This window comes from Phalacrocorax aristotelis, chromosome 7, assembly GCF_949628215.1.
Source record: "Phalacrocorax aristotelis chromosome 7, bGulAri2.1, whole genome shotgun sequence".
Classification (NCBI taxonomy): domain Eukaryota; kingdom Metazoa; phylum Chordata; class Aves; order Suliformes; family Phalacrocoracidae; genus Phalacrocorax; species Phalacrocorax aristotelis.
Window position 1 is genome coordinate 40,587,572 of NC_134282.1, and position 10,765 is coordinate 40,598,336.

At 40.2% G+C, this 10,765-nt stretch overlaps 1 protein-coding gene across 1 annotated transcript; it reads left to right on the top strand.

Annotated features, from left to right (window-relative positions):
* The first annotated feature begins 2,632 nt into the window (after positions 1 to 2,632).
* RSL24D1 (ribosomal L24 domain containing 1) lies at positions 2,633 to 10,505 on the top strand. The gene is made up of 6 exons (XM_075100327.1): positions 2,633 to 2,814; positions 4,973 to 5,086; positions 7,097 to 7,169; positions 7,904 to 7,967; positions 8,441 to 8,526; positions 10,094 to 10,505. Exons 1-6 carry the CDS (start codon positions 2,734 to 2,736, stop codon positions 10,165 to 10,167), a joined length of 492 nt encoding a protein of 163 aa, XP_074956428.1. The 5' UTR covers positions 2,633 to 2,733; the 3' UTR covers positions 10,168 to 10,505.
* Positions 10,506 to 10,765: the final 260 nt, after the last annotated feature.

Below are 10,765 nucleotides of genomic sequence, written 5' to 3' on the forward strand. Positions count from 1 at the left end.
GGCCCCAGTCATCGGGTCCTCCATCTCTGATCAATACTGGAAAGACTAGTCCTGCTGCCCCTTCCTCCTTTATTGCATCTCGTTGCAGTTGTTTCCATTGGTCCCAAGGATCAAAGGACGCTGGCAGCTGTAAAACAGCTGTCACGGGCGGTATGGACGGCAGCGCCGTCAGCTTTAACAGGGGCGACGGCAACAGCTGGATGTCTGCGTCTAAATCTACTACATCATTTTCTGGCAGGGACTCCCTACAGGGAGTCTCACCACCCCTGTCCATGCCTCCGGTCACTGTCTGTGCAGCTATGATTTCTACCCTTTTCTCTGCTTGCCAGGACTTTAATGTTTCCAACACCAGCCACCAGGTGGTCATCACCTCCTTGGCAGTCTCATCCCCCGGGAGGCGGCCTCCCATACTATTGTCCCTGCTTCTTCCCAGGTTTTAACATCGAACACTGCTGAGACTGTTGATGGAGCCCCATGCTGTTGCAGAAATTTCAGTAATAACTTTACTTTAAAAGTATCATATTTAATGCCTCGTTTGCTCAATAACTGAATCAGTAATTTAACAATCGCCTCTTCTTTGGCAGAGAGATTAGCTCCCATGGTTACTGCCCCAGCTGCTCACCTGTAATATTAAGGTGATGTCCCGGGATTAAAGCTGTGGTCCCACCGTCAGCTTGATTTGTCCGGCTGGGGTCCCTGTGGACACTGCTCCTCAGCATTGCTCTCCCACATCAAGGGTCACCATTTGCAGGGATGAATGTCACGGACTCCTGACAGATGGTCCACAGAAGACCTTTATTGCCAGCTTTTCACTGCTTATATATTTTCTTGACACATTCTCCATGCGATCACGCGCACAGTTTGTTATTCGTCAGCTAGCTCTAAGCATGCGCCTTATGCTATATTCTAATAGGCTGTTCTATTATCTCTAGCTCTAAGCATGCGCCTTATGCTACATTCTAATAGGCTGTTCTATTCGCGTTACTTCATTTGTTTTAGCTTACTTAATTCTTTCTTGACATTCCCACACTCCTGTCTCTGTTTTTTACTGCTGCGCTGCTTCAGCCCAAGGACATGTCAAACAATGCTAAGTTACTTGCAAATTCATCTCCTACAGAGTCACTGGGAAAGAGAAAAGTTAGCTTGCTTTTCAAGATGCAGTATTGTTTCATAGTTAATCCCAACTTTGTTTCTGTGTATGAGGGGTGTTTTGTTTGGTTGGTTTTTTAATACTTAGTACAAGTATCTCTCAGCTTTCAACAGGATTCTCCCTGGTGAAATCAAAGGACAGACCACACTGTTGATGTAATGGATTGTGGTTGGCATGCATGTGGCTGATGTGTATATCTGGTGAGTGAATATTGCTGCTTTGGTAGATACTCTTCTCACCCTTTTCCCCCCAGTAACCTTAGTGTAATGGTTTAGAAATTGGCTTTAGAAGTGGATTTAGAATTGGCTCCAATCAGCCAATGAATGGAGCTTTCAAAGAAAGCACAGTAATGAGAACTTCCACACAAACTATCACAGAATCACAGAATGATAGGGGTTGGAAGGGACCTCTGGAGATCAGCATAGTCTCAGCGTTGTTCGTGTGGTGGCCTTGTGGCCATTTCTCATCTTTGGAGCAATAATCTCTTCCACATTTTATATATGACTGATCTGTTTTATTAAGAGATCTTGCTAAGACATATAAGTCTCACGGTCCTCCTTGTATTTCATATTCTGGTGGCTCTGTGGTGGGTTGTGCCTGTGCCTGCTGAGGACACAGTTTGCAGTTGTCACTGCCCGCATCATGGCCGGCTGTCGCTCTGTCACCCCCAGTAACTCCTGTCGGCTGGCTTGGCTGGAAACCCAGAGTGAGCACTTGCTTGTTCCCAGCCAGGTGCCTGTGTTGGTGGACCTGTAATTTAAAATAACTCCTGAACCAAAGGAAGTATGTTTAGAGAGGAGACATTGTTTTATTCTGCGCAGGGTGCAAAGTGGAATATTTCTACAAATGAAGCACACCCACCAGAGTTTGTTTTGACGTTTATGCATGACAGTTACCACACCACACCTATCTAATACATAATCATTGACCTGACTAAGCATCCTCATCTTCCATTGGTATCTTTTCCACTTAATTTTTAAGCTACGCTCTGATTTTAATTCACTGTGCATGCTCAAGAGGAGTGTGTGGGAGTGCTTCAGCAATTGTCCGATCCTTATCTCCACAGCAGGTTGTCTCCCGTCAGTCCTTGAAGTTCTACTGATTTGTATTCTTTTGAGGAGGTAGCCTTTTGTGAGGCATGCATTGCTAATACCCTCTTATTTGGCCTAAGCATTATTTACTACCTTATTAAATTTTTCAGGTGGTAGTTTCTACTCCTGTGACCCTTTCTTAACTCCTATGCTATTTCCATTTCATCCAAGAATAATACATATATATACACACACACGTTTGAGGTACCATCGGGGCTGTTAAAGCTCCTGACGAGCAGCAGCTGCGTGGTTTAACGGTAAAACACCGCGGACCAAGCGCCGTTCCCGCACTCCGGGGCTTGTGCGGGGCGGGCAGCGTCTGCGCATGCGCGTGCTCCCGCAGGGGGCGCTGTGACGGCCCGCGGCCGTCAGGGGACGCTGTGTCCGCTCTCGGGGGTGGCGCCCCGCCGCCTCCGGTCAGCTGCGTGCGCCCTTCCGGCGGGGCCTGCGCGCGGAGCGGAGCGGTGCGGTAGGGCCCGGCCCGGCCCGGCGATGCGGATCGAGAAGTGCTACTTCTGCTCGGGGCCCATCTACCCGGGCCACGGCGTCATGTTCGTGCGCAACGACTGCAAGGTACCGCCCGCCGCGGGGAGGGCGCGCCTGCTGCCTGTCAGCGGTGTCTCCCGGGGCAGGGCCCCCTCCGCCTCGCAGGCTGCCCGGCGGGGCCTGGGCCGGGGGTGGGGGCCTCCCCTGGGGCAGGCGGGGGCGGGTAGCCCTTCCCCCCTACCCCCCCTCCCCGCCGTGTCCGCTCCAGGCGCTCCGGGTGCCCCTCTCCTGGCGCGGGGTACGGCTGCTTGCGCCTCTGCCGAGCCTCACCTGCCATGCGGAGAGTCCCGGGGACGGCAGGCAGCGTTTCCCTCGCCGTGCCGGAGCCCCACCCACTCTCTGCCCACGGCAGCACGCTCCGTGCTGGCGATGGTTCGGTGGTGCTAGGTGGCATCACCCGCCGCCCGGGTTCACGTGCGATTCGTGAGCCGTCACGTGGAGCGGTGCTGCAATTCGGCAGCTTTTGTGGTTGTCAGAAGAGTGGGGGCTGAATTACTTGTTTTCAGTTTTTACTAAGAAGTTATGTACTTTGCAGAGCAATACAAAAAAATCTTTATCCGTTTATTTTCTGATTTTGGAGAAGTGGAGGCTTCAGATTAATAGCCGGTGGTTCTGAAGCTTTGGACAATCCAGATGACAGAGAACGTGCACTAAAGCTAGTGGTTTATGTCTCTCTTATGGCACTCGAAGTTGTAACTCACTCGATATCTGATGTGACTTACGCAGTTGAGGCTGTCATAACAGGATGTGCATAGCACTTTGGGCTTTACTTTATGGTGAGAATTCTGTATATAAAACACCATGTATAGTTTCATGGCCTCTGCTCTGCTCCTTATTGCTCCTATAGGGCGTTGGAGACCCCAGTGTAAAATGAAGCTTACGAAAATAACTTTTTTCTCATGCTCAGATGTCCAGACAGATACTGGCTCAACTGTATTGCTCATCTGAGTCACAGCTTTTGGGAATTTAGAGGTAGATGTGGATTGACACAGTCCCATTTAGTAGAAAATAGCCACAAGGTGTGTGTTTGGTTTTTTTTTTTTTTTAATACTTTCTATTTCTATTCATATTTTCTATTAGTTTGCTTTAGAAGTGGCTATTAGATGGGAAGAAGAGCACGGCTGAAGAAAAACAGGGTTTTCAAAAACTCATTAATAAAACATGTAATTTTGAGTATTCCTAAGTAAAATTTCAGCTCTGCTCTGGATGCTAGACAGCATCAAAGTGAAGTACATAGAGTAGATGGCTCAAAGTGAAGTACAATTTTTACAATTTTAGGGGAGATTAAGAACTGTAAATATGGATATGATTATGTGGTTCATATCTTCCCCCCCCCAATCTTACATCCATCTTGCTGTGTACTCTTTTTGACTGGAAAATGTCTGTTGGATTTGGTACAGTTTAAGATAGAGGATTGTTTTTCATCTTGGGCATTACCTACATAGTTTCAATAGTAATAAAAGGGAAATTTCAGGTATGGATAGTGAAGTTTATTCTATGCATCTTTAATGGGCCTGAAAACATCACCTGAATGACTATAAGGTGCTTCTGTGGTTAGCGCCTAAAATGAGTGTAGCATTCTGTAGAAAAAACGGAGCGGGGAGGAGGGGAAGGTCAGTAAGAATGTTTTGGCATATACTTTAACAGCTTTCAGTAAATTCAGTCCAGGACTTAACTAGAACTCCTACTGCAGGGTGATCTTTAAGGCTTAAAGCTACATTCCAGAAGGCAGACTTTTTTTTTTATATGTGTGTATGTGTATTGCATTCAAAAGTGTGAGGTGTGAGGATTTTCTGTTGTTGTCAGCATGGGACTGTATCTGAAAAGTGCTGACAGGTAAAGAAAATCGTTTATTCATAGTACAGGTTTGTTTTTATAGTTGTTTTTGCAGATGATAATTCCCACAACTCCAGTATATTTTATTTAGAGTCAGCTTAATTGTAAGTATTTGTGCATGTCCCTGACAGCTGTGAAAATGACTATAATGAAAAAACAAGAATAGTGCTTGAACTTCTTTTTGTTAATAGCTATATTTGAACTAAAAATATTGAAATTTGAAAGATAAATGTAATTTCCAATGAGCGGTATTGTTAGAGAAACTTCAATGTTTGATATCAGACTTGCAGTGTGGCGTGAATAATGTGATTTGACTGTAAGCTTCCCCATCTTTCCTTTCTTCTTTAAGATATTTAGATTCTGCAAATCAAAATGCCACAGAAACTTTAAAAAGAAGCGAAATCCCAGAAAGATGAGATGGACCAAAGCATTCCGGAAAGCAGCTGGCAAAGAATTGACAGTGGTAAGAAGCTGAACTGGTTCACACTTTACGTTAGCTCACTAAAAGGGCAGAAATCTGGCTTCTTCCAGCTGCAAACAGGTTAGCTTAGCTAGCTTAATGCATTATCATTTAATGAGATGAACAAAAGGAGTGGAGCATGTGGAGAAAAGAGGGTTTGTGGGAGAGGATGTGAGAGTTTTCTTGAGAGTGAACTATTCATTTAGCTTGAGTAGAGCTTGGAACTTCCTGTTTCAGTGTCAGTGTGGAAGCTAGCATGTATGGTGTCTGTGTCAGTAACACATTGTGGTTCTCAAGCCCAGGGCATTTTGGTTCCATCTTTAAATCTCCTACTCTCTGTACATATACATTTGGTAGTTGTGTTTCTGTACAATCAAGTGATCTGGGTTACTGGGTACCGCAGGAAGTCTGTCTGTGTAGACAGATAAGATTACCTTTTGAAGTCCCCTTAAAGCATACAATACATAAGTTTTTGCATAGATAGGAATGTTTCAAAAACAGCATATGAAATCTTAAAAATCATTTCAAAACAAAGTTACTTCAGTGGTAAAAATAATAAACACTCATATTTGGTGGGAGAGTCCTTAAATAAGTCAAGATTTACTGTGACTTAATTACCTGTTTTTTGACAGAATACTTTATTAAGTATTTTGACATAGTGATTTGCTGCCTTCTGTGGACCTTCCAAGGGGAAGAGCGTGATTTTTTATTTTTTTTTTTAATGTGACTCTGAGAAGCCATGATTAATTAGCATCCTCTTTAATTGTATTTCTTGCTTTCAGGTTTTTTCTGGCTAAGTTGAATTACCTTTTGAAAAGAATTTAAAATTGCTTTTTAGGAATGCTCTTTTTGCTGTAGTTGACCTCTGCGCATGTACGTTAGAAGACCATGGCCCTTTGAATATCTGTACTCTTATAAGACTTCTTTTGACTTTGTGGTGCGTTCTCATGATACAAAGCGATGTATATTATAAATATGTAAAAGCTGACACAATTTAGGATAAACTGCAGTGAATTGACATGGTACTGTGTCACGCTTGTCTAAAAACGAATTTTAGGTAATTTAAAAAAAACCCTTTTTTTGAGAATAAGAATGGCCTGTAGATGTTAGCGTGTGGTGTGCTCTACAGCTTGTATTTTGGATATTTTACATGATGCTATTCCATGGTGAAAACTAACATTCGTCTGCCAGTGGAGTGTGGCTTGTGAGTGTGCGTATGTGCCATTTGTTGCTATTCTGTGTAGTTTTTCTCTCATTGGCGCTGTCTTTAGCTCAAGGCAAGATTAGCAGCTGGTCTAATAACTCTGCTTTACCACTACAAAAAAGAACCTTTGGGCAAGGAAAAGCTAAGTATGCCTGGCAAAAAAAAAAAAAAAAGGAAGCTGTTTTTCCATCTTAAACTCTTGGAGGGGGAAAAAAAAACCCCAAACAAAACAGCAAAAAGAAACCCCACAGCTGCCCCAAACACCACAATGTCATCAATTGAAATATTTCACAATTTCAAATTATTTTATATTGCTTTAGTATTCTTAAAATGAAATAGTGTGTGGTTTTTTGTTTGTTTGTTTGTTTGGGGTGTAGTTGGGGGGTTTGTTGTGTGTGTTTGTTTGCCTTTTTTGTAGTAACCTTTCCAAAATTACAGGCTATTGAGTAGAATTTATTTGACCTGCATGAAATGCTTTTGACTCCCCATGTTTTCTATTTTGCCTTCCACCTGTCTAGGCTAGTCTATTTCCTACTCCACAGTGGTGTTCTCTGTTACTTTTTGTCTTGCTAAAATAAAATGGCTGAGGGAGATGTTTTGGTAAATAGTTCTCTTCAGACAAACCACTGTGGCTTCTGACACTTTGAGGTTAAACACTCCACTCTATTTTCTAAAGGGTAGGATCTGAGATTCTGAAAGGGAAAAAAATACCACATACAATATTGTTGTATGAGTGAATGCTATAGTTAGAATATATTGATCTAAATATGCTTTTGTATATAATCTCTGTTTACTTTTTCTTAATATAGGATAATTCATTTGAGTTTGAAAAACGTAGAAATGAACCAGTGAAATACCAGAGAGAGTTGTGGAACAAGACTGGTGAGTCATTTTAGAAAAAAACAAAATATGAACTATGGGGATTGAACTTTTACTCTACATGAACATATTTTCAGAAGACTTCATAAACTATTGACACTTTGTAGTGATTGTGTTTGAAATTACTGGAATCGTGACCAAATTCTTAGGTGTGGAGGAAGTTTGAGTTGTGAAGAGGTGTGGCATTTCACTTGATTTGATTTTTTTTCAGAAACTGATTAGAAAATGAGGTGCAGTTTCCTCTATTTTGTATTATTATCTTCAAAAAACCATAGTGGTTCTCCAGCTTTTTAAGAGACTCCCAGTCTAAGCCTTTTATACTGATGCAGTTGTTTCTTTGTTCCCTCATTCTGCTTCAGTTTGTTCAATAAATCAATTGCTATAAAATGGAAGAGTGAGTTATGCAATGAATGAACGCCACAAAAGAGAAGGAGGTAACTTACATCTGATTTCAAGTAGAGTAAGAGTCTTTTGTAGTGGTGGGTAGTTGTAGAAGGTGTGTGTAGGCACAAAAGTGGAAGAATAAATAAGTTTTAAAATACAGTTCATCATAGTTAGTACAGAGAATATTCCCCTATCCTGCTCTTTGAAGAATGCATAACTTCTTCTATATAGTATAAGAGTTGCCTATGATACAGGGGTATTACGGAACACTGGTAGTGCTGCTCTGCAAAATAGCATGTGTTTTCAACTGTAGGTATGTTAGCCCATATAAAATAACTTTTGCTTTGTTTCAGTTGATGCAATGAAGAGAGTGGAGGAAATAAAGCAAAAACGCCAAGCTAGATTTATTATAAACAGGTGAGAAGTATTTGTATTATGGTAGCTCTTGTAAATCTGTATTAGACAGTCAGTCTTTCCAGAGAAATGATGATCAAAAGTTTTAAATGGTTATTTGCTTTGTACGTACTCAGTCATCCAAGTGATGGGGTAAAATAGTTCAATTGGGCGCTACTGCACTACCAAACACTTTACTGGCTGTCCAGTGAAATGTAACTTTTGGACACTTGGTGATAATAGTTGTATTTCCTGGTTTGTAATATGGAGTCTTACATTTAAACAAATTTCTTAGAAGAGTTGATACAGTGCTGGCTTTTTTATTCTGGTTTTGTATCCAGTATATGCTTGAATTGGTTTTCAAATACTTTTTACCTGTATTTCTGCATAAGCATAGTTATTTACAGTTTACATATATGTAGCTAAAGATGTGTCATGTGTTAAAACAAAAAAAAAGTCTCCTCTTTGAAAGCAAATGTAATTTTCCCCCTCCTCAGATTAAAGAAGAGCAAAGAGTTGCAGAAGGCGGAAGACGTCAAAGAAGTCAAACAGAATATCCACCTTCTTCGTGCTCCACATGCAGGTGAGAACTTGCTTTACCTTGCTTGCTTAGGTTAACTTGTATACACAATTTTGCGATGAGTATTGTGGGTTTTTTTGGTATGACTAATTCTACAGATCAATAATCCTGTGCATTTTTCTTACAATTAATTTGACTGTTGAATATGGAGAATAGCTCTTGCCACCAAATACAAATAGTATCTTTGTTCTGAATCAAACATACCTTTTTACTTATCTAGTCCTGCATTCATTCATTCTTTCTTTTCCTTATTTGAGTATTTTAAACTGTACTCAATACCTGGTGCTCTATGAACTGCATGTTTGTTAACTAATACATTTATCTAAGTCTTCCCTTTGAATTGATTATTTGAACTCCACAGACTGTACCACTGATTGATATAAAATAAAGTCGTTAAACTCTGCTTTTTGAAATTGTTAGCTAATTGCGAGAGTAGGTTTTTTTGTAGTTCACCGCATATAAAAAAAAACTTACATGAAAATACTGTTCCTTCAGTGTAAGCCTAACATTTTTTTAAAATATCATGGTAATTTTACAAATTTTCACTAAAATCTATGCCTAGTTCAGATATAATGATGTATATTCTTAGTTAGTGAAGTGAGTTTTTCAGTTGGAGAAACCTCCTAAACAATTTTCTGGTTCTAAACTATTGCAAGTACTAGCTGGTGTTAGATGTTTATAAATAATTTTTACAATCCACTTCTATTTTTTAAAATACAGTTAATAGATTAGGGTAATGGAGAGTAGTTAAAAGCATTTCCATTAGTTATTGTTTTACAAAAATTACCAGTGATTTTGTCTCCATGGATGTAGGTGTGACATATTAGATGTTAAGTAGAAGTTTGTTCTGTGTTTTTTTTCTTCCAGTTCGCACTAACTATAGTCTAGTCAGGATATATTTAAACTTCAGTTTAATCTGTCCCTTGTTTTTTGAGGGAAGAAAAAGATCTGAATTCAGAAGAATAAACCTGAGTGTTTATTTCTTTTGTTTGGCTTTGCTTATGTTAAATGAATGATGCACAATAGGGTGTAGTATATCTGTTTGTCAAACAGCCGCAGTGTTTTGCAGTTACTGCTGGGCCTTAAAGAGAGCAGAATCAAATGACAGCCTTGTGGTTTTTTTCTGTTTTTTGTAGTATTATTGAGAGTTAACACTGTTCCCATCTAACACAGTATTCAGGAGGGCTTAAATCTGTATAAAAACTAATGTGTGAAGGCCATCGTTCTGTTAAAGTAGTGCATTTTTATAGTCCTTTGCAACGTTCTGCTAGGTATTGCCAGCTATATCAAAGTTTGTCATACTAGATGAACACACATATTTGACTGCATTGTGGAGTTTGAATAAAAACAGCATCAGCTTTTTTCTGTTAGAACAGCTCTTCAGTAGTTTTAGGTGGTGATGGAGGTTAGCAAGAAATACTTGTAAACTTGGTGGGTTTACTCCTAAACAACTTTTTAAGCAGTATATTTATGCTGTTTAACAAAGAATGAGCACATATATTATTCAACGAAGAACAGTTATTTGGTTTTAGAGACATACCTTGCGTTTAATTTCTTCTTTGCTTTGAAGGCACACCGAAACAGCTGGAGGACAAAATGGCGCAGAGGCTACAAGAGGATGTGGCTATGGAAGAAGACTCTTAAGATGCTTTTATTTTCTATTTATATCTCTTGAGCAGTTAACAGTTCCTTATTGCCTCACCTGATATAATTCAGAACTGTGCTTACAGTTGAAGAAAAATACATTTTAATGAGTCAGTTATGGTTTGAATGATTTTTTATATATATATAAAAAATAAGATGGATATGGGTTTGGGCAGTACTTACAATTGTGTAGTTTGAGAAAACCTTGTCAGCAGGATGGAGAATAAGGCATATTGTTTGAGGATACAATGTGCTCTTTAGAAAGTTACACTTTCTTTCTGGATAACTTTTCCCTAATAATTCAAGGAATAAATGATGTTGGCTCTGGGCTTTCCTTATTTTGTTTGTTATTCTTTAAGTGATAAAAGGAGGTAAAGATCTATCTTAACGGTTACAAGGTGACGCAGGATGTATTATCTTTTCATCAGTCCATTGCAGTCCAGACTTGCTTTCAGTCTTGTCATTGGGAAAATTTTTCAGTTTATTATGAATGCATATAGTGTTTGTTTTATCTCCTTTTTAAGTCACCTTCCCCAGGATTACATTGCAGTTGACACCTAAGCCTGGTAAAGCTAACACTGATGTAGGACTTGCCGCT

Coding starts and splice junctions, on each gene's coding strand:
- RSL24D1 (XM_075100327.1), top strand. CDS start 2,734: ATGCGGATCGAGAAGTGCTACTTCTGCTCGGGGCCCATCTACCCGGGC. Junction 7,968..8,440: donor GCTAGATTTATTATAAACAG/GTGAGAAGTATT, acceptor CCCCCTCCTCAG/ATTAAAGAAGAGCAAAGAGT. Junction 8,527..10,093: donor TCTTCGTGCTCCACATGCAG/GTGAGAACTTGC, acceptor TTTGCTTTGAAG/GCACACCGAAACAGCTGGAG.